The 25,070-nt window shown below is 37.6% G+C and overlaps 1 protein-coding gene across 1 annotated transcript in view; it reads left to right on the top strand.

The window, feature by feature from the left end:
* ano10a (anoctamin 10a) overlaps nt 1-25,070 on the top strand; it is a 41,476-nt gene extending 16,406 nt beyond the window's left edge. Inside the window, exons 12-14 of the mRNA XM_051864282.1 lie at nt 593-721; nt 13,250-13,366; nt 24,437-25,070. Coding sequence (XP_051720242.1) covers nt 593-721; nt 13,250-13,366; nt 24,437-24,481 — 291 coding nt within the window. The 3' untranslated portion in view covers nt 24,482-25,070. The remainder of the gene's footprint in view (nt 1-592; nt 722-13,249; nt 13,367-24,436) is intronic.

The raw sequence follows: 25,070 nt of genomic DNA, 5'->3' as shown, positions 1-25,070 counted from the left end.
TGATAAACAGGAAAATAATGATTTAATGATGCAAACAGAGTTCAATTCTACTGTAAAGCAGCTCTAAAAAGAAAATAGTGTCATTCTTAGTGACCAAAAATCATCAAACCAAACAAAACTCATACTTAATATCTAATGTCCACTTATATGCATATGAAAAATAATTTTAAGAATTTAAAGCTATTAGATTGAAATGTCTTTACGATCATGAGAAACATGCAGTCAAGTCAATATTTAAACAGTGCTGTAGTTTACACACCAGTGTTATTTTAGTTTTATTTATAAACTGATAGTAAAATATTTTGAATTTTCTTTTATTTTTATAATTTCAGTTTTCACTTTAATTTTAGTTTACATTTTTAGCAATTTTGTTATGTGCCTTAATGATTTTTATTAGGTTTTTTTTAGTATTTCTATTTATTTAATTTAAGTATAAGATTTTCATCTCATGTTTATATTTTAGTTTTATTTCAGCTATATTTCAATTACCGTAAATTATTTTTAAAGTTTTAGTTAACAATAATAACACTGTTACACACATTTAAAAAAAAAAAAAAAAAAAAACTAACATTTGGGCTTTTTATTCTTGCAGTTGGCATTCGAGACAATGAGTGTTATCGCCGTGGTGACCAACTGTGCCTTGATTGGTTTGTCCCCACAAGTGCATGCATACTTCCCCGAATCAGAGACTCAGCTGATCCTCGTTGTGGTGGCAATAGAGGTAACATATTCTCTCCTTTCCTCACACCATGGTAACCTATAACCCCCTTTTGCAATGGCTCTAATAGTCCATAAGGTGGCATCAGTGAGCTGTTTTCCTTCTGCGTTTGAGTGTTAAAGGGTGCTAAACTTGGCTGTAGTCCTTGTTTCCTTAACCGCCATCCTGGTGGTTTGGATAATGCAGGAAACAGTGTGTGTTAGACCTTGTCAGTTTGTGTAACAGAAGAATCCAGTACCCCACTACTGTGGAACTCCAGTCCATATGGGTTAACGTCAGAATTAAACAGGAAGTTCAGTAAAGGATAAGCTTTGCTGCTGTCCTCAGGAGACCCACTCAAAATAACTGACCCAAAGCACGGAGAGAAACACACACTCGCACACAAACACACTAGAGACTTGTGTTTTTTGGGAGAGAGAAAAATAGAAGTCCTGATATTCTGTGTGAACCTGGTGGGGATCTGGGGAGGAATTCATTGTGCCATGTCTTGTTTTCCGCTAATTAAACTTCGCAGTAATCACTGGAGTTGTAATTAGGCCATACTGATTCGCGCACAGCATCAGTGTACCATGACAGAATTTTAAATAAAACTCAAAACCAGGAGTGTTGAGGGAATAGAAAAGTCTTTACAAACCTCAAAAGCAAATGCTGTAGTCATTCAGGTCTGTGTGTGGCTTTGTTGTTTCGTTCTACAACATTAAATCGAGTAAACTTTATCCAAATTGACTGAAGCCAGAGAGGATATGCATGTCAAATCAAAAGCAGATAGTAGTGTTGTCACCTCATATACTCTGTATTTGAAGTTCTAATTCAGATTGATTGGTTTGAGTTTGTCCGCTCCTGCTGGTTGGTGTGAATTGATTTGTTTAGGGCTGGTGGAATACGGGTATGCTGGGTACACAGGGTGCACTGCTCTAAATCAACTGCGTTTGTGGGTGAATGTGTGGCTACACTGTATCTCTGACGTGTTTTATTCATTTCCTGTGAGGGTCGTGATGCTTTCAACCTTCAATGGTGGATGGTACAAACAATAGATGTTACATGAGGTGTGTGTGTGTGTGTGTGTGTGTGTGTGTGTGTATGTATGTATGTATGTATATACCAATGTTACTCATTGTGCGGCTCGCAAGCCTCCTGTGGCTCGCATTGCAGTAAATAATACTGTGATATGACCTAATGTGAAAATGAGCAGGGCAGCCAGAAATCTGCCCCAATGGCTCTCTATGAGAGCGATCTGCAGTTTCATTTTTCACCATAGATTTTACGTTGGAAATTTGTGGGGCGCTTTAAGTCAAGTCAAGTCAAGTCACCTTTATTTATATAGTGCTTTTTACAATGCAGATTGTGTCAAATTAGCTTTACAGCGATAAATGGTATATAATTTTGGCTGCACAGCAGCTCTTAAACAAAATGCTGTCAATGTATGCAGATGCAAAGCACTGTTGAATATCAAATGTCAAGTGTCCCCAACTAAGCAAGCCAAAGGCGACAGCGGCAAGGAACCCAAACTCCAACAGGTGACATCAGGTGGCAAACAAGTGGCAAATAGGTGTTAAAATGGAGAAAAAAACCTTGGGAGAAACCAGGCTTAGTCGGGGGGCCAGTCCTCCTCTGGCAAACAGTCCTTTGTTACGATTCAGGTAGCTATCATAAGCCCGATAGGATCGCAACATTCAAAGTATTTGAAGCTTTAGAGCTAGGGAGGGCTCCACACATCCTTCGAGAGACCGGCTGCCCACGAATACATGCCTGCCAAATCCATGCACTACATTTTAATATATCCTGCTCACTTGAGCTGGTTCTTCTATAAGCTGTCAGTTTAACTTAATTTAACTTAAATCGATGAAATTAATGAATTAATTTTTTTTTTTTTTTTTTTATATATAGGACAGTGTGCATTTTAGAACATATTACCAAACATAGTATTTTATTATTATTATTATTATTATTATTTAGTAATTTTAGTAATTTTTTAGTAAGGACAAATATTGCAGACAAGGTGCTTCCTCAAAAGTGATAAAACAACTGTTAATGGAATTAAGGAACCAGAGCTTATAAATTCCTTAAAATTCCACTCCTTATTATCTATAAAGATTCTCTATCATTAACCCACTGTACTGTGTGTATGCGCACATTTTTATGTCTGTTACATACAGCTTACACAATAAGTAGCAAGCAATTTCACATTCTCTGTCTTTTATGCAGGGCGCTTCTGAAGGCTGTCTTTATATATTTTATTGACTCTGTTAGTTCATTAAATGGAGTGAGCAGGGATTGGCATTGGATCAGCATATGCGGATGGGGGAGGGTCTGGTTCTTATGGACTGCAGAGTGTGATCTATAGATTCTTTCAGAAGTAGTAACACAATATCATACAGTTAGACAGTATACCAAGAGAGGAGGACAGGACAAATGATTAAATCATTTATATTATTGCAGCACAGTTGTCACGGTGCAGTAGGGAAGAGTTGGGTCAAAGACTATATATATAGAAAGGTGGTGCAATCACATTATTATGAATGGGAGAAAGTGCAACAGACAGTATGGCGGAGTAAGTCATGCATTCTAAATAAAAGAGCCAATTGGCAATCGTCATCACATCGCTGCTGTTAGAAGCTCTGATTGCTATAAAAACAGTCAATGTTGTAAGACTTGCGCTTAGGACTGCACATGCGCAATGTCTAGTCTGAAAAATAAGCTTTTTTTAATGCTATTTTAACGTAAACCATCTTTTAAACAGTTGTCAGATTTTCATTTCAAATATGAAATTTAATCGTAAATTTGGTGAACAGCTTTGGAGAACTGATGTTTCCCCATTCAAAGAGATGAGAGCTGCACTTTCAAAGATGGCCGCCGAGTGAAATTACTTATCTTTTGAGTTGTTGACTTTGGTTGAGTCGAGGACTTACTGTAAGTGTAAAACTTTTATTAAATAAAACTAGAAGATAATCCTAAAAGAAGAAGATAATTATCCAAGGGGAAGAGCAGCAAAACAGCTTTAGTAAAATAAAGTCAATAACTGACAAACTAAAGAGAACCACAGGGGTAGATGTATATTGGGTGAATGAGGAACTAAAGACACAGGTGGGCTAAATAATAATAGTAAAAAATAATAATAGTAACCTAGGGAACTGAGGAAACAGGAACTATAAGAGCGTTTACGCCATTTCATAATTACCATAACGATTCTGAACTGTAAAAAGCCTTCACATGCTTGTAGAACTTGTAATTACAATGTGTAAACTCGTAATTTTCTACAACTTGTACCACATGGCCGTTTAGAGTTTATATCTCTCAATTCTGACATTATAAATCGCAATTGATATAAACTTATATCTCACAGTTCTGAGAAACATTTTTTATAATTTTTTTTTTTTTTTTTTTTTTTTATTTCATGGGGGAAACAAGCTTGCATAGCTTGCTTACTGGCCAAGTTTAAAAAAAAATCCTGTTCCCAAATTCATATTAAGGACCACAGATATAGTATGGTTATCATCTACCAAGCAAAAATCATAAGTGTGTTCATTTTGAAAAGTAATAGTACATCTCTCCTGAAACAGCCACATGATTTGAGGTATTATTCATGTCTGTAGCACAAACGGTGCAGGATTAGTTATACATTTAGAAGTTTAATACTTCAAGTGTTTGTTCAACCCCCTACGTATGAGCCATTGTAACAGATATGCTGTAGATCTGATGATATTTAAATATAGAAAAACATGGATTTGTTTTTGTTGCATAAATGAGAAAATCATCCAAAAAAGATTACTGTAGAAATAATCTCTGTGTCCTCAAAGGTCATCTTTGAATGATGGGTAATGCAAATATTCCCTCGTTTTGTTATCTCTTCTTTACTTTGCTTTTGTGTGCATTGTCACTGGCTCACGGTGGAATGAATCAGAGAGGTTTGTGAGTGAGTGTGTGTGTCATTGCTGGTATTTCTCAGAGCCATGACTGCTGCCTATTTTTGGGCCATTCGATACTCAGGTAATTACACGATGACATGCCTCAGAGAGCAGTAACTAGGCAACAGTGTAGCCACGGTGACAGGAGACGGCTGAAGATCAGGAAGAACTGAAAAGCTTGATGGTAGGGAGGCTGACTGTGACCTCTGAGAGACAGAAAGAGAGAAAGAGTGTACAAATACATGTACACACGTAATAAAGCAAAACAATGATTTTTTTCAAACATTTAACATGTTTTAGGGGCGAATTCACCACTATAGCTTGCAGTTGAACCAATGCTCAAATACAATGTAATGTTTTAACTAACCAAATAACTAACTACTAACTTAAAGGGATAGTTCCACCCAAAAATAAAAAATTCTGTCATCATTTACTTCCTCTAAAGTTATTCCAAATCTGTATGAAGTCAATGGGGCCCATCAACTGTTTGGTTACCAATATTCTTTAAAATATTTTCTTTTGTGTTCAGCATGCAGAAAATAAATAAATAAATAAATAAATAAATAAATAAATAAAAATCATACATGTTTGGGACAACTTGAGGGTGAACTATCCATTTAACTGCTTTCTTTTTTTTTTTTTTTTTTTTTTTTTTTTTTTTAAGCTTTTTATTAGTTATACTGTAGTTTTTTTTGTTTATACACACATTACCTGTAACGTGAGCAGGCATGAGACGGAGCGAGAATCCAAATGCAAGCACAAACGTTTAATAACAAAAACAAACACAGATAATCCAAAAACAAGAGTAATCCACAAAGAGCAGGCAGGAGAGCAATGGCAGGAACACATATACAGGAGCAATGACTGACAAACAACAACTGAAGCACAGAGGTTAAAATAGACAGGTTAACAAGGGGCTGACAAGAGACAGGTGTTGGTGATTTGATGTCAAGGGAACTAATGAGGGTAACTATAGCGACAAACAAGGTACAAGGCAAAACAGGAACCAAAAACAGGAAGTGAACACAGAAACAATGGGAACTAAGAATACACTTCAACATAAAAGTGCTTACAAAACAAAAGACACAAAACCAGGATCATGACATAGCCCCACCCTCAAAGGAGCGGCTTCCAGATGCTTCTATAAACAAGAGGTCCAGGAGAGTGATGGAGCGGAAGTGGACTCGGGGGCGGGTTGGAGGGCCAGGTCCATGGAGTTGAGGAAGGACTGGAGACGAAGGTAGTGCAGGAGGCCGGAGCAGACAGTGCAGGTGGCCAGAGCGGAGCAGGCCAGGCAAGTGGCCAGGGCAGAGCAGGCAATAAAAGTGGCCGGGCGTAGCAGGCAGAGCAGGCGGCCAGGGTGGCACGGGCTGGGCAGGAAAGGCTGAAGACCACCTCAGCGATGCTGGAGACCCCCATGGCAGAGCAGGTGACCACCACAGCAGCGCAGAAGGGCTTGAAGACCCCCATGGCGGAGCAGACGACCACCACAGTAGATCTGGTGAAACTGGAAAAGTGAAACAAACAAAAAGAGGTTAACGTTAACGTTGGCCACAAGGGCCAGGTCAGAACAGGCAGGGAGCTCAAGGGCATCCTTGATTATCATAGAGGAACCAGCAGGATGTTCCAAGTTGGCCCTATATATTCATTTAAGGGCAGACTGGCAGTTCGGGAACGACCTCTTTGGTCATGTGGAGGCAAACAGGAAGTTCAGGAACGGCCTCAGTGGTCGCATCGGGGCAGACAGGAAGTTCAGAGCTCACAGGGCACAAACTCTGGGATGACATCCATAGAGATACCATAGAGTAAAGATACCAGCTGCTCGCACTGACATCAGCGGTGTTTCCTGCAGACTTGAAGCCAGTCTCAAATGCCTAGGGGTTGCCTTAATGGCTTCATGCGCAACGCTCATGATGACTAGGAATCCTTATATGGAGTCCATGACGGCTGAAGACTCCGGCGAGGCACCCATGAAGGCTGGAGACTCTGGCATAGTGTCTGTGAAGGCTGGAAGCTCTGGTGTAGCAGCCGTGATGGCTGAAGGTTCTGGTGTGGTGGCCATCTTGGCTCAGGACTCTGGAATGGTGGCCATCTTGGCTGAAGACTCTAGAATGGCGGCCATGACGGGGTGAGACTCTGGAATGGCGGCTATGACGGGGCGAGACTCTGGAATGGTAGCCATGACAGGACGAGATTCTGAAATGGTGGACATGACGGGACGAGACTCTGGAATGGCGGCCATGACGGGACGAGACTGGAATAGCGGCCATGATAGCTGGAGTTTCCTCCTCCACAACCCCGACAGTAAATGCAGAGCCGCTCAGCTGTTATGCCACATCAATATAACGTTCAACGTGTATATATATATATATATATGTATATGTGTGTGTGTGTGTGTGTGTGTGTGTGTGCGTGCGTGCTACTTAGCATTGTGGCACATTGGTGTTCAAAGAACTGTCTCAAATACTTTTGAAGCCCTATGGTTGCTTAAAAACAAGTATAAGCCATACAAAGACAAATAGAGTGCTGCATCATCTTGGTTCCCTTGACAAAATAGTTTGCAAGAGCACAATTATAAAGACAATGAGGCTGTGAAAGCAGACTAATTAGACTATTTCTGTTTGGCGTGATGACGTTTAATAACCTCTGTAATTTCATTTAGCCACTTGTTAGCAACCACCTTTTTCAATACAAGTAAAAGCTTTAAAACAAATTCACATTACTAATGTATTTTATGTAATAGAATAAAACATGAAAATATCTTGTGCTTGTGTTCACCACAGACCTCATTTCAGGCATTTGACCAAAAACCCATTCAAAAACCCATTGACTTCAGGACGATGGAACCAGAAGTGCTAATATGCTAACTTGTTTCCAGGTTTTGGCCTACAAAAATACATCATCCTGCAGCACACTATTAGGCACGCTTTTTGTAATTTGACATTGTGTGATGTTATTGTCATACTATTCTATAGCTAAGAATCTCTCATTGTGAACTTTGCCAGTATCTGCAGCACAGCTTTCTACGGGACTGTTTCAAAGAACAAATACGGTTTTCATATAATCTGATTTGACTGCAACTGTCTAGATGTCAGTGGTTAAATTAGCAGTCGGTCAAAATGAGAGTGTGTGTATTTGTGTACACCCCACCCAGTGAGTGTTCATGTTAACAGGCTCTTCCAGGGCTGTTTAACTGAAGACTGTTCTGTTCCATGACTCCCTAACCATGTCTGACATGCTGCAAGATCAGATGTGACTGGATGCCGTGCTTTCTCTCTCTGTCTCTCTCTCTCTCTCTCTCTCTCTCTCTCTCTCCGTTCCACTCACGTCTTAAAGAGGATGACGGCTAGCCTGGAAACACTCTGACACCTCTCCGACACTCATTTTCCTCCAGTTCACTGGTCACACATGAGATTGGTCACCAACAGGCTGAACAAATCAATAGCTGTACCCTTTCCTTTCTCACAATGATTTAGTTATATATTACATTGCAATATAATGTTGTGTCTTCACATTATCAAAATTTCAGTGAAATTTCATGGGCAAAAAAGGTCCACTGACCATTGTCAATAGTGAAGCAGTGCATGAAGCACAGCTCACACAGAAGCCAAGCAGCTTTCTGTTGGTCAGTGCGCTGAAAAAGTGTGACCAACTTGAATCTGTTGTGAAATGTACGATTCCAATTGAAATGACTGAATTTAGCTTGTGAAAATTTACAGAACAGTGGTAAATGTGACCAAACCTTTAGTCTAATCTTTACATTTCTAGTCTAGTCCAGTCCAGTGTATTAATGAGTCTCTGGTTGCTTTTGATAGTATAGCTCCTTTAATAATAGGATTTTATTACTAGGGTTCGGATTACCTATTCTATTCTATTCTATTCTATTCTATTCTATTCTATTCTATTCTATTCTATTCTGTTCTGTTCTATTCCAGTGTACTCCTAATAAGTCTCTGGTTGCTTTTAATAGTATAGCTCCATTAATAATATGATTTTATTACTAAAGGTTCTATTCTATTCTATTCTATTCTATTCTATTCTATTCCAGTGTACTCCTAATGAGTCTCTGGTTGCCTTTGATAGTATAGCTCCATTAATAATATGATTTTATTACTAAAGGTTCTGTTCTATTCTATTCTATTCTATTCTATTCTATTCTATTCTATTCTATTCTATTCTATTCTATTCTATTCCAGTGTACTCCTAATGAGTCTCTGGTTGCCTTTGATAGTATAGCTCCATTAATAATATGATTTTATTACTAAAGGTTCTGTTTACCTATTCTATTCTATTCTATTCTATTCTATTCTATTCTATTCTATTCTATTCCAGAGTGCTCCTAATGAGTCTCTTGTTGCTTTTGATAGAATAGCTCCATTAATAATATGATTTTATTACTAGGGTTCTGTTTACCTATTCTATTCTATTCTATTCTATTCTATTCTATTCTATTCTATTCCAGTGCACTCTCAATGATTCTCTGATTGATTTTAATATTATAGCTCCTTTAATAATAGGATTTGTTTTTGTATTTGGATTTGTCTGTATTTGTATTGTTGCTGCCCTTTGAAGTACATCTGCAGTCATGATACCTTTGTTTAAGACCTTGGAGAAAAATGTGACTACAAAAATATTCTGGGCTTTTTTTCTCTCATTATATCAGATCTGAGATTCTCAGTCTCTGCATCACACATTTCTCCCCCCCCCCCCAGACAGCAATCAGACTGAAGAGAGGGTGGCATTTTCCACAGTTCATGCTCAAATGCAACATCATTTTGAGTCACACTTCTGCACATGCTCTCAGCTTGTTTTAGGCAGTGCCCTGCAGGAGACTGTGCTTGTCTGTTACTGATGTACTGTTGTGATAAATCACTGATGAATCATTCAGTCAGCACTCTCAAACCTCTGACTGCAATACTGAGCGTATAGTGCTTCTTTAGGCTTGCTGATGGAGATTTGCTTTAAATTTTATATAAACACGGTATTTTTATTACAAAGCCCAGTGAGCTACCTACCTAGACATTTAAACAATTTCTAAAGGTTTGGGAACATTTACCGATGTTCAGCGAATGATCGCAGGCAAAATCCAATCTTTTCAATAGCAATCTAGACAATCTGGAATTTCTTGTGAGGGTGAAATATTTCCGCTTGCAGATTTTGCATCAGGTTGCATCAAGTTGGTCACACAAATTTACCAGAAAAATTGACACAACCACAGTATTTTTATTATTTTATTTTTTTTTTTTACTCAATATGACATAAATTTTGACTCTAAATACATTTAATTAAAAACTGAAAAAGTACAGAAATACATAGTTTCATTAAAGCTGCAATTTCGCTCAATATTTGCAATATTTCTTTTTATTAGCGTATCCCATTATTAGCTTAACAATATGCTAACATCAGACTGGAAGCAGTGTAAATTAAAACTTATGTGAGGAATGATGTTTTTGTGGTACACATACAAATTGCTGCCTATGTAGAGCATTTAAAATTATTAAGTGCTTTAATTACAGCGGCAATTAGGAGGTTTTATGAGGTTTCAGTTATAATGCTGCTTTAGAAGGCTTATGTAGGCAGCAAGCCAAACTCACTAGGTTTTGGAACAGCAGGTTTTTGATATTAATTGACGTTCAAATTATTTCTCAAAAGTGAAAGTTTTTAATTCAGGCAAATTAATATGCAAAGATCAACAAGCATTTTTATTTGATTTTTCTTTCATCTAGGCCTACAAAATTTGTTTTATGTCACCATTATTATTTAATTTCTAAGAGTTTCTTCATGTTTCTTAAGGTCTTTGCCATGACTCCTTAAGATTTACCCCGATTTAGACTTTTCCAGGACGAGTCGCTTGTGTTCAGTTGTCCTGAGGTTTCCTCTGCCACCACAGCAATAAAACTGAACCTGATGCCCCGAACTGTATCCTCAGCTCTTAGAGAGCCATTTCTGGATCTGGGTTACTTTGCTCTTTAATAATTACCATACTTTTGTCTAGCACAGGATGAGGCAAGGTTTGTTGAGTTCATTTAGTCAATATATCATTTTCATTCTACGAAATATGATTGGTTTATTGATGCTGTGACTACTTGTGTATTTCATGAAGTCTAGAATATAAAAATTAAATATTCAACATGTTATTAGCTGTGGAGAGAACACATTTAGACTGGTAAATATGAATGAATATAAGGTGAAAGGGTGTTTTGCTAGCACAATAAAGCTAAAGTTGCTGTCATACTTATGAATCATTGGTGTTATAATTCAGAGCCTTAATGGCGTTACATATTAAAAAAATATGCTTGTACGGTAAGTGTCTCAAAAGAGCGATTTAGCTTTTGGTGTATTTCCCAACCAATATCAAAATATTCAGCCTTTCACTACATAATTTATAATGACATAATTTTATGTCATCCACACAAGAAAAGCAGATTTTTGTTTTGGTTTTCTCAGAAATCTGCTTCCATGAGTCCCAGGGGTTCTTTTGTCTCCATTAGTCGCAGCTTTAGCTAATGTCTCTTCTCTGACTTTCATTGATATATGAGCTAAACTGCTCCATCCAAAGCAGAGCTGGTACATTTTCCACATTAGTCAACAATAGCTGACTAACAGAGAGTTTAAGACAGATGCAGTTTTATATTGAATTTTGTAGACCATCATCACTTGTATTATTTTTATTTATATGAGAGCTATGCTAAGTTTAAGAAATGTTTAAAGGGTTTTTACTCACCCTCAATTACCCACCTCCAATTCCAATATGACTTGAGTAAAAGTCTTAAGTACCTTTAAAATCAGATACTCTAAGACTTTTACTCATACTGTATGTAGGCTCAAAGATGCACTAGTCCTCAACACCTAGGAGACACGCCAGTAAAAATAAGATTTGATTTGCGAGAAGAGCGATCATGTTTATTTTCTGAAATCAAAATAAAACTGAACACCTCAATATTGGAATAAATCAAGGTCGACACAACAGCCTCTTAAACGTCTACAAACTCTCAAGTCTCAGTTAAGCTCAAGTGCACAAAAACGCCATAATTAAACCAGTTTCCTTCAAAAAGGTCTCGTCAGTATAGACGAGACAGTATAGCTCCTAAATCACACCCCTGCGATTCAGAACTGCCTTTTAATGGACTCACATTCACGTAAAATAGCCTTTTTTGACAAGTTTGGGTAAGGGTAACACACACAAAATATAGTACCTTCAATGCCCTGTAGATGGCGATATCACTTCTTTTGTAGTAGAAATAACGTGCTGCAGAAAAAGTTAGGTGCCATGCAAAAAGTAATTGCATTACTCATCACAAATGTATTTGAGTAAAAAGTACATTTACATATTCAAAAATGTAGTCAAGTAGAGAGTAAAAGTTGCTAATATCTTCAATGCTCAGTGAAAATACAAAGTAGCCAAAAATATACTTAAGTACAGTAACTAATTAGATTTACTCAAATACTTTACACCACTGCCTTCATGTTGATGAGACTTTCATTCATTTTTGAAACCCAAATAAAGATATTTTTAATGAAACCTGAGATATTTCTGTCTCTACAAATTCCACACAATCAATCACAATATAATGAACAGATTTAATTTAGGCTTTAATTCACATATGCAAACATTGATCAACGCGCATACATAGAGTGCATCAAATGTGGTAAATGGAGGGTCAAACGTACTTGCTTGACATACAATAATCAACGAGCACGTTTGACCTTCTACAAGAACCAATGGGGATTGTTGCATCAAACAAGCACAGTTGTGCAACATTTGATGTGCTGTGTATGCGCATTGATCAATGTTTATATATGAATAAAAGCCAAAATTATATGTGTTCATTATTTATATAAAGCAATCGTGTCTCTTTAGAAGACTTAGATTACACCACTTGATTCATATGAATTATTTTATGAAGCCTTTATGAGCTTTTTGAAGCATCAAAGTTTTGGGGGAATGTGTTTCAAAGATAAATGAATGTCCTATGGACATGATGGTGAGTAAATAGTGAAAAAAATTTCATTTTTGGGTGAACTATCCCTTTAACGGCAACATAAAATGGCCCTGTTTTTGTAAGTCAACAGGAAACCCTGTTTGCGACCCATTTACTTATATGTATTCAGTACGCTGCAACATCAACATTTCATGCTAAATTCAATGTCAGAATTTTAAAACAACCAGAGCATCCTTCTATTAAAAGAGGTTAAAGTATGCAATTTTTATACATTTACTTAAACTGTCAATAGTTCTTTAGATCTCTTTAAATCACACAAAGGTGAATAGTGAGCCAGTTTCAGAGTCAGTGGGCATGTGGTGATCAATTTAGTACACTGGAGCTGCAATGACAGTTGACACTCAGCCAGCAGCATTCATCTCACTAATGTGGCCTTTGAACACATACAGAGCCATAAAGTTCATCCAGCCATTCAGTATGACTAAAGTATTTTCCCTTTTGATTTCTTGTGTCTCTGTTTGTCAAAAGAGGTTTCACTTTCCATTAAATGCCTTTGATCTGTCTGGAATGTGTGAGACGTTAAACAAATCATAAAAAATATTTGAAGTATAATTAGCACTTACTTATAATTACATATGAAATGAAAGCTGTGTTTAAAACTTGTCTTTTTCTGTTTATTGCAGCATATTCTCCTGGGCTTCAAGTTCATCCTGGCATTCGTCATTCCAGATGTTCCTAAACACATCCAAGTCAAACTAGACAAGCTGGAGTTTGACTCCCTAGAAGCTCTTAAGAAAAGGGTGAGTACATTTGTACATGTGCACATATTTGCAGCATGTAAACAGGAAATGTGACCATCCATTTGACAATCCCCATCAGGAAGTAACTTCACTGCAAATAGTGACATGCATACATGCCTCTGTGGACTTTACAGAGTCAACAACACATGTCTGCATCAACATAAGTGGTTATGCAGCAACCATTATTTCCTGCTCAGAGAGGCAGAGAGCAACATTAACATGCTCTCTGATCATTAAATGATCCAGAGAGACCTTTGTACATGCTGAGATGCTCTGCTGACATACAGTGTGTGTTCAGGTAGTGTTTGCTAATGAGGTTTAGCTATTTGGGCAGATGTTTATCACCTTGTATGTGGCATAAGAAGTAGGTCACTCACAAAGAAACACACACTGCAGTCTGCCCTTAGCAGACAAGCAGAATTAATAATGAGGGGGAAAAAAAAAAAAACAATGTTTGGAATGAAATACTTACATACTGCTTACAGCAAACTGCCTACTGTTTTTAAAAATAACATTGAAACAGAATGTATTATGCAGTGATAAATATTTCAAACAGTAGGAGAGGAGCTCGCACACATAATTGTAGAAAATTTCTTATACAAAAAACCCTGACACTGGTGACCAGAGGTGTAAAGAGTACCTGAAAACCATACTTGAGTAAAAGTATAGATACCTTACAGCGAAAATGACTCCATTACAAGTGTCCAATTCAAATATGGCTTGAGTAAAAGTCTTAGAGTTTAACAGTACTTAAGTATTTTACTCGTACTGACTTATGCTCAAAGATGCACTAGTCCTCAACACTTGAGACATGCCAGTGAAAAACAAGAAATCGTTGATTTGTGAGGAAAGCAAACACGTTTATTTTATAAAATTGAAATAAAACGGAACAACTCAATATTGCAATAAATCAAGGCCGACACAACAGCCTCTTAAACATCTACTAACACTCAAGTCTCTTCTCACTAATGTAAATTATGAGACTTAGTTTAATATACACATATTGTAATTGTTTAATATACACATACAGTAATATTATAATATTTGTTGCTTGTTAGTGTAAAAAATGTTGCTGCAATTAGTTATAACAACTTAAAATTTGTTGAGATAACTTAAATATTTAACTTAACTAAAGTTAACTAAACTTAAAATTTTAAATCAAGCACGAACACTTGCTTTTTTAAGTTGAAACAACACATTATTACCTATTCTAATGTTGAATTTTAAGTTGTGATAACTAATCGCAGCAATCATTTTCAATTTTAAATTGTTTCCTATGAATTTCATTCAAAAACAGTGTACGGTGAGAATGACAATTTATGAATGAACACTACCTTTCAAAAGTTTGGGTTCAGTAAGATTTTTTTTTTTAATGTTTTTGAAAGGTGTATCTTATGCTTACCAGCATGGCATATTTTTGATCAAAAATCCAGTAAAACAGTAATATTGTAAATTATTTTTACAATTGAAAATAAATGTTTTCCATTTTAATATATTTTAAAATGTAATTTATTCCTGTAATGGTAAAGCTGAATATGAATCAGCAGTCATTCTAATATGCTAATATGCTAACATTTCTTGGTCCCACTTTATATTAGTTGGCCTTAACTACTATGTACTTGCATCCAAAAATAAGTACAATGTACTTATTGTGTTCATATTGTATTGCAAAACACTTTTGCTGCTATTGAGGTGGGATATGTGTAAGGTTAGGGACAGGTTTGGTGGTATGGGTAGGTTTAAGGGTGGGTTAAGGTGTAAGGGATGGGTCAACAGTGTAATTATAAATGTAATTACAGAAATTAATTACAGATGTAATTACATGCAGGCATTTTTAAAAATATAAGTACAATGTAAAAACATGTATGTACACAATAAGTGAATTGTATCAAATGATTAATTTAAATGTAAGTACATAGTATTAAAGGCCACCTATTATAAAGTATAATCCATTTCTTATTATTATCAATGCTGCAAACAGTTGTTCTGCTTAATATTTTTGTCGAAACCATGAAACCTTTTTTTTCAGGATTCTTTGATGGGGGAAAAAAAATCAAAAGAATGGCATTATTTGAAATAGATTTCTTTAAAAAAACTTATTGATCCCAGTCTTTTGAACAGTACTGTACATTGGATTAAAAAAAAAAAAAACAAACAAAAAAACATAATATTTTGGGCATCAAACTATCAAATTTAATGCTTCGCGAAAGAAAGTAAATCACAGAGGTTTGGAATGACATGAGGATGAGGGTAAATAATTTTCATTTTTGGGTTGACTATCCTTGCAAGATGTCTGTGCATATCCGTAAATGGATTTTTACTGTTATTCAAAGGTCAAGGTAGGTGGTGTTAGTAATTTATTGTTTATGGATATGAACCTTAGCCAACATCAATTATATTGAAAGAGTGATTCACAATTCAGACCACTGTCCCTATTCTAAAATAGGAAAGGCATGATATATTGTCTAAAGTATTAATAATGATTCCATACAATGTCTGTAAAACGACAGCATTGACACGCTTTAACAGGATTCAATGGCTTTATTTCTGCAGAGACGAGCCCTCGGTCGGTAAGTCCGTTGCCATGGCTCTAGTGATATGGCACAGTTGGATTGTGAATGACAATGAGCTGGCGTGTGCTGTTGGCATCCAGCGTTATCCTTAATGTGGCCTTGTGTTTCCACCCTTCACTAACAGCAGATAAGATGTGTGCGATACAGCCCCTCTTTGCCTCTTAATGCTGTGGATTATAATGTTTCCAATTAATTTTGGTACATTATGAGCACTACTCTAATAGTTTTGCATTTTTATGTGTTGGTTTTAGCAAATCGCAACACTGGTGTGCACTGGCATAGGGACAAAAATAGTGGGGGGCAGATTATAAAATCACCTGACTTATGAATATCAGTTGGTTCTGCTTTATTTGCTGAAAAGCAGACATTGATAAATATGTGCAAGCCAAAGAGGTTCATAATACCTGGAGAGTGCTATTTGTTAGCATTCTCATTTATCTCAATGGCAGTTGCTCGGCTGGTGCAGGACCCCTTGGATGTATCTGAATTGAATTATGCCATTTCACTCATATCCACTCAGTTCCAGATAGGTTTTTTTAAGGCAATCGACTAAGCTGTAAATGCCATGTGATTAAGTTAATCTTTAGCCGATGAAAAGGGACATCCTGACATCAGGCTGACGGCTGAAGGTGAAAACTCCCAAGCAATTCAATAGCTATAATAGCATTCTGGGAAGTGAAAGGTAGCAATATAAGACAGTTTACCATATGATTTTAATAACACTATAAAATAAAAAATAAGGTTTTATGACTTTTAGTTCATATGCATTATCTATTACAGCTTTTTTCCTCCAACAGACCAAAAGATTTTGATGACTCAGCCTATACTATACATATTTTTGTCCAATCAAATGTCTTCTATATGAAAATATCCCTCCCCCTTATAACACATTCGACTAGCAAGAACCAAATCATGATTTTATGCTGTGACATAAAGCCCATTCGGCTATTTAAAAAGAGGGGACAAGCTCTTAGATCTGTCTTGCCCAAATATCCTATAGGAAATACACTGATCAGGTATAACATTATGACCACCTTCCTACTATTGTGTTGGTCCCCATTTTGCTGCCAAAACAGCCCTGACCTGTCGAGGCATGGACTCGACTATACCCCTGAAGGTGTGCTGTGGTCTCTGGCACCAAGATGTTAGCAGCAGATCCTTTAAGTCCTGTAAGTTGCGAGGTGGGACCTCCATGGACGGACTTGTTTGTTCAGCACATCCCACAGATGCTTGATTGGATTGAGATCTGGGGAATTTGGAGGTCAACACCTTAAACTCCTTGTTGTGCTCCTCAAACCATTCCTGAATGTTCATTTGCTTCCTAATATATCCCACCCACTAACAGGTGCCATGATGGAGATAATCAGTGTTATTCACTTCACCTGTCAGTGGTCATAATCTTATGCCTGATCGATGTATGTCAGCACTGGAAAGATGACAGATCTGGAAAAAAACAATTGCATGTGTTCTTTAAGAGCCCTTCAGTAAAATCAGGCACATTAAATATAATGAATTTCAAATCATATGTTGCTTTCAAAAAATATGGCATCCACCAGCAGGGGCTAACTGGAATAAAAGCCACTTTTCCACTGAAATTACCCGGAAATTAACTTTTCCCTCCCCAGACCTGTTGCTGTCTGCTTTTCCATTGCGGTCTAAAGTAGCGCCCAAGTCCCACCCCCAACAGTTCCTGAAGTTTGAAAAAGTGCTACCTCGCGAGCAGGGACTTTCTGAGGGGGAAATGTTTACCCGGAACTTCATTTAGACCCTAGTTCCTGCGGTCTCCCTAACCCTAACCCTAACCCACTGAGTACCACCCCAAAGTCCCTAGTTCCTGGGGAAACTTCCTGCGGTAGAAACGCAGCTAAAGATGCAATTTCCCACTGTGACCAAGCATCTAACTTTAAGGCCTGGTTTCACAGACAGAAGCCAGGATTAGGCCTTAGTTCAATTAGGATATTTAAGTAGCTTTTATAAATGTGCCTTAGGAAAAAAACAAAAACAACAAAAAAAAAAAACATTTCTGGTCAGTTTGAGACAAAACAATGGCACTGACATATTTTAAGATATGTCAGTGCAAGTTGCTTTCAGTTAAGACATCTCAAACATTTGTTTTATTCTGGGACTAGGCTTTAGCCTTGTCTGTGAAACCGGAGGTGAAAATCTTAAAACAAAAAGATAATTTTCCAAAAGCTGAGTGGACGAATGTAAAAATTGTTGCTATGCCCCTGCTAGTATTTAACAACAAAACAACTGAGTGATGGACTTTTGAAAGTTCATCAATGCACAGATTGCAGCTGAAGCTTCTTGAATATTATTTATTATATATGTAAGCTAATATTGAGATTCTCCATCTGCAGTAACTAACAGAAAAATAAAAAATATGATTCTGTGTTCAACCTTTGACCCTCCATAGGATAAACTGTTTGGAAAATGGATCGATGGATTCAATGTTCAACTATTTGCTGCCATTGGAATGATTGGTCGTTCATTTAATATACCTAGAAATTTATTCAAAGAGGAAGCCATGAAAGCATCTTAATGGCCATCTTAATTCATGAAGATCTGTATTCAAGGATCTGTGGGAATGTACTGAAAAGGGAATACCATTCTCACAGCGAAATCAAGACAGCACATTTAATGATATGATGGAGCACTTGGCTGACGAGCTGTGATGAAGGCGGGACTCCATCGAAGTTTCATCCGTCTAACATTTCTTTTAATTTAGCAGAGAGACGTAGGTCGTAAAACACATATTGATTATATTTCAGGATGACTGAAGATGTGATGTTTCTGGGCTTCTGCCCCTCCGATTCACTCTCACAGACTTCACCTGACACCAGCTCATCCCTCTGCCAGTGCTGGCGCTGCGTCTTCACCAGAGTCTCTCCATCAGGATGATGGACGGTAGCTAATCGTTTCAGCGGCCTCGTCCTGATCTGTTAGAGTTCAAAAGTGCCGACTGCAGTTAAACGGCGCATTTGGTTGGTGATATAAGACTACTGGACTTCAGGGAGGTACTTGGTCCAGTGGTTTGAGAGCGCTAGTGTTGAGCAAGCAGCACATGACGCCATTTAGCTGTATTTCCATGTGTTCAGCAGCTTGAAAGGGTGAAGACAGCTGTCAGGAGAAAAGCTCCCACTGCTCTAGGGCAAAGGGACTCTGAAAATAGCCGGCACTTGCGGCAGCAATGGAAACCCCCTGTTAGTGGCCAGTGTTTGGAAAGGATCCGGGGTGAACTCCAGGAAAAGGCCAAGCTGCCAACACTACTAGCATGAAACCATTACGGAAACTGGGGATTTTAGCCTTCCTGCTCTGTTGAATGAGATTTGTTTAACCCATAACAGCTGTATGAGTGGCTGATAAGAATAGGCAGAGACGGAGACAGTGGCCCTCCAGGAGCAGGACTGGAAACCCCTGTGATAAGTGTTAGGTCACAGGTGATTAGATAAGTGAAACGTGGGCGCTGTCTGATTTTCCTACTAAACATCCCGCTATCTCCAAAGAAGACGGGGGTAAATGAGTCAGAAACATCTGTGTGTTGATTCACATTTGTATATTATCTCACTTTACATCAATACTTGAGGTCAATCGAAGTGCTCCTATGGAGATGGGTTGTACAAGGTGGCAGTGGAGAGATATGGTCATCTTGAAAAGATGAAGATGTCTACAGCTCCCATCCATGGGTAATCCATAATCAGAAAGCTCTGATAAGATCCATTTCTCCCTTTAAAAGGCAGCCTATATTATGCATGCATGTTGTGTCCTAAGTTTTGATTTGCTTCTTTTCAGTACTGAGAATTAATGGTTTGTTTTTTTCCAACCGATGTCAATTTGTTAATTGATGGAGGCCATTTATCTTAGAACCAGGGCTGTCAGTTTAACATATTAATTTACTGTGAGTAATTATGAAAATAAATAATGTGATACAAATTAATGCAATTAATCATGCCTCCTGACCCTTATGTAAATTCCGCAATAGGGAATTTTCCTACCTTTAGAGCAGTTCAAGCTTCAATGGCCACCTTTTGCGAATCCGTATTCAGCACAATCCAGGCTGCTACTCAGTCCCTCCAGGATTTCGCAATTCTGCGATCACAATATTTAATACAAAATCAAGCTGCTTGCTTGCATTTTTGTCTTCTTTCCACAATTTTTCCACAAAAACTGTTAACCCGAGAGGGGGAAAGCAATATTAGGTAATACAAATCCATAATTCAGAGTCTAAACAAATTAATCAATATGTGTTCAAGTGTTGTGCATTCTTTCTCACTGCATTGAATTCCGTTGTAAAGTAATACAGAATATGGAGCACCAGGACATCTGGTTATATATGTTTTAAAAGAAAAGAAAATTTCCGATATGAGGCCCAGTTTATCGATGGGCTGAATATAATGTATATTGGGGCAAATATATTTGGTACTCCACATGATGCATGATTTCACCAGTAGATTTGAAAAATTATTTCACTGGATCACTTTTTAAATATTTCTAGTTAATGCAATCACTAACAATGCTCTTATAAATTGAGAAAAGGAATATATATATAATATATATATAACATAATATAATATAATATTATATATAAGATCCATTAAAAAAAACATGAAATACTAATTTATAACATTTAAAATGTATAGTGTAATCAGTGTCACTGATTACATAATGATTCAGTGACAATGAGCAAGGAATTGAGTCTAACACAATTCTGTATTTTCAGCAAAGCGGAATAATGAGTATTTCTATGCTGGTGTCACCATTGCCTTATGCATGGGGGACCCGAACCACAATTTCAGTAAATATGCAAAACTGTATTTACAGTAATTGCACTCTTACTTATTTTCACTAACACTAAGTACATTATGATTATTGGTGTGTTTTCACTGCAAAACAACAACAAAAATGCAGCAAATATCGCACAGTTTTTGAGAAAAGCCATTTTAGGCCGCAAAATCAGAAAAAAAATTCCCTTGGAGGGACTGGCTACGTGCAACATGTCACACCATACTGTACCACGCATCCTGCAGAGTTTAGCTCCAACTTGTCCCGACATACCTTCCTGGAAGATTTTAGTAATCCTGAAGACCTTGATTACCTTGGTTCAGGTTTGTTTAATTGGGGTTGGAGATAAACTCTGCAGGACTCTTTACAGGAGCAGGACTGAACATGCCGAAGGCGATTAATAATCGTTAGCCTCTTTTCCACTGTCTGGTCAGCGCGAGCCAGAACTAACAACGTGCCGGGCGGGGCCAATAGTTAACCAATGGTTAGCATAAGTAGCCTTTAGCATCGCATATAAATATATTTCTGCCTCATACAGTGATCAGAATCCCCATTGGATTGCAATCGGAAGTTATTTCAAACACTAGCTGGTGTCTGAAAGTGAGTTTTGAGCTGAAAATTGTTTTAAATGTTATAAATGTTGAAGTTAGCTGGTAGCCTGGTATGATGTTATATAACATTGTAGGGTGACCATATGTGCCATTTTCCCAGGAAGCGCCCTGTCCAGGATTTCTAAATTGCCTAAAATGGCTTGAGCCCTTGCCTCTTTAATCGCGAAAGTGGTCATTTCGATGTGCCCCCGGAACGCGATTTAGGAACGCGATTTCTACACGGAGGTCTGTGCAAGCCACTGTTCTTATTGACAGTCTTCATGCAATGCATTAAAATGTTGTCGTATTTGCAATGCTTTGACCATTCTCTGTAGATCCAGCCTTCCCGCAAGCCACGATTGGTCGATTATGTATAATGCACGCTATTGGTCAAATTATTTTTCAGTCATTACCGCAAATATGAAAACAAAACCAAAACTGGGACATTTTATGCAACTTAGAAATCCTGGACAGGACGCGTCCTGGGAAAATGGCACATATGGTCACCCTATAACATGGGAAATGAGCAGCAGTGTTGACACCTCTCCGGACTCAGGTAAACTCCGCCTTTCAGGTAAACTGGGCCAAAAGCCCCTGGCCATTGGCCCAGAGGAAGCCCAGATGAGGCCCGATCAAGCCCAGGAAGTGACTGTGGAAACGCGAGTGGCCCTGGTATGCACTAGCACGCTCGCATTTGGCCCGAAAGTGGAAACATGGCTATTGATCAGATTCTGTTTCAGGAATTTTGGTTATGGATGATCATTTTAAAAAAAAGTTTTGAAAGAAAGGTATATGTGTATGCTAGGGCTATAGTTTGTGCACTAATGACTGAGCGTCTTTTAGAAGTCTCGGACTGTTTTTTGAGGCCCTTGATAGTCTGATGCCCTGGGGCACTGGCCCAGCCCCGGTGTCAAAGAATGTTAGTTGCGTGATGGACCTCGTCAGATTCAGTCTGTTTTCACATCATTGCCTGACCACGTCACAGGGAGTGGAACAAGCCAGTCATCTGAGGGAATCTGTCAACTTGCTGAAGTCCATGAGAATGTGACATGTCCCCTGCTAACCTTAAATGGTGTTGGGGAAAATTGAGTCAATACAACTCTTTCAATATAGCCAGTGTTGGAAGAGAGGGAACTAAAAGCACCTTGATGTTTTTTTTTCATAAATGATTAGGCTATATAGACAATATCTTATCACGGTGATGGGATTCTTCACAGCTGTTCATCCTCTAATGATTCATTGACCCTGAGTTTGCACTTGTATTTGAGTACAGTTGTTAACATGAGTGATAGTATGTTGGTGTTGTAGAAGCTTTAAAGCTTTTAACCCACCCTGCCTCCTTCTAACATAATCAATACTGACACGTCCCGTCAATTATCCCAGTACGCCCATCAGGACCCTTGAAATCCAGAATATTTGCTCCAGTTAGGCGCATGTCAACCACCTTTATTTGAACTTCAGTTCTCACTATTGTTAATGCTAATCCAGCCCGGAAGGAAAGTGTCTCCTGAGACGAGCTTCTGAAAATTCGGCCTCATTGAGCATCTGAGAAAGATACAGTGTCTGAGAGAAAGGGGAAATTTTAAAGAGGCAATTCTCATTTTGAGTATTAGATTGTTTTAGAATAAGTACTACCCTTTTAGAGTAAAACATTGATTGGATTGAAATCTGTTGCACTCATAATAAATCGTGAATTACCTGAGTTAATCGGATTTGCGGAATTTGCATGCTTTTAACATAATAACAAACCTTGAATAAAACAGTGCATTTGTACTTGTAGGTCCAAATGTCTGTCCGTCCGTCCGTCCATCCATCCGTCCGTCCGTCCGTCCATCCATCCATCATTATTATTATTGTTATTTACATTACTGGAAAAGAATGGAAGGAGATTTGATGGCATTATATATATATATATATATATATTATTCACATTATATATTTAATTGACATTTAATTTAGTTTTTTTTTTTTTTCCGGTGAAATATGACTTGGAGATTCCAGTGGAGGCCACAGTGTGAAAACTGTTTTGTAGACCTCTTTAATTATTGAAAGAAGTTTTTCTTTTACCACATTCAGAGGGACTTTATATCTGGTGTCTAGCCATTGAGCAGTTTTCTCAGAGGAGACCAGAGCTCGGACTCACTGAACCTACACATACAAAATCACAGCGTCAGCAGCTCTGGCCCTATTGATCTCTCTTTTGGATTGAAAAGTTAATTGCATCTAACACTTTTTCACTGAGAATGTAATTTGCTCTGGTTTGCTGCAGGCAGTGAAATTAATTGATTAAATGAAACTCAGTATAGGCCATAGTCTGGGAGGTGTGTATGCTGCAGAGAGAGAGAGAGAGAGAAACATCCGTTATGGGTAGATGGGTTCATTTTGATCGTCTTTTTAAGAAGATTTAGTAGTGTTCTGTAATGTTCTTTTATTGTTAAAAAGCTTTCAAAATAGTCCTATAGCAGCATCCCTGCTTCTCTCCATCGCTGAAAACCCAGCGTGACTCATTTGAAGCGCAGTCCTGCCTGAGGCTGTATTTATGCTGAACTAAGATCAGCTTTTGCCTTTTATATTCCAACATGTAAGGCTTGTTTAGACCAGCGAGAACTGATGCTAAATCAGCCTAAATCAGTTCTCTCACATTATGAAACCTGAAAGATTATGAATATAAGCCTTGGTTATTTGTGTGAAATCTCTCAGAAGAGATTATATGGATAAAGGGGAACATACCCCAGATTTGTACATCACTTTCTGAGATTTTTTGTGCACAAACATCCTAGATTTTCTTTTCAGCCACTGCACTCTTAAAAAATAAAGGTTACAAAACTGGGTTTCCGCAGCGATGCCGTAGAAGAACCATATTTGGTTCCTCAAAGAACCTTCCAGAGAACAGTTCTTAAAGTAACCATTTTTTTTTCTTAATGTGAAGAACATTTTAAAAATCTAAAGAACCTTTTTCTTTTGTGGAATGGAAAGGATGCATTAATGTTCTTCATGGAACTCTTGGAACTCACTTATGTGTTAATCTGAGATCAGAAAGTGTAAACTCTTTAAACTTATTTTAAATTGGTCTGGGTTCCTAATAAGTTCCACCATTTAATTTTTGATTTTGTTTGTCTTTTCAGAAAATACTGGAAGTTGCGGAGACCGGAGATACATGGAATAAGTGACGTGTAACAGCAACACAACAAAAGTACTCAAGGTGTACACATGCTGTAAACTATCTAGTATTATATATTTCAATGACTTTAAATATGCACTCCTTGCCATGCTATTTATAAAATGGTTTATTGAATATGACAGGGTTTTTATTATATTTTCCAGGCATTGCAGTTGCACACATTGTTTTATGATTTCTCTGGTTACTAACATGACTGGTGAAAATGGGAATCCAATCACTGCATGTATGATATGGTCAAATTACCAGGTTGATTAGTTTAGTTGGTCATTTTTATTTCTGTTTTAATGTCTGAATCTGTAAAAAAAAAAAAAATGTGTATTGTAAAGAGGTGGTTAGAAGAACCTTGGGCCTACAAATCCCAAACAAAAAGACATACTGTAATTTTCTGAGGAATTGAAATTCACTGGTTTTATTGAGTCCGAGTTCTACCAAAGATAGAGCAGTGCCTTTAAACATCACTGTATCACGTTTACCTGTTATGGCTTTTGTTTACAGAGTCAGGCCACGTCACCCTGTGCTGTACTTGAATTAACCATATTCAATATTCTCTGCCTGAAAATAAACATTTTAAATATTGA

Source organism: Ctenopharyngodon idella, chromosome 16, assembly GCF_019924925.1.
Source record: "Ctenopharyngodon idella isolate HZGC_01 chromosome 16, HZGC01, whole genome shotgun sequence".
NCBI classification, from domain to species: domain Eukaryota; kingdom Metazoa; phylum Chordata; class Actinopteri; order Cypriniformes; family Xenocyprididae; genus Ctenopharyngodon; species Ctenopharyngodon idella.
This window is presented reverse-complemented; position numbering and strand designations above follow the sequence as displayed.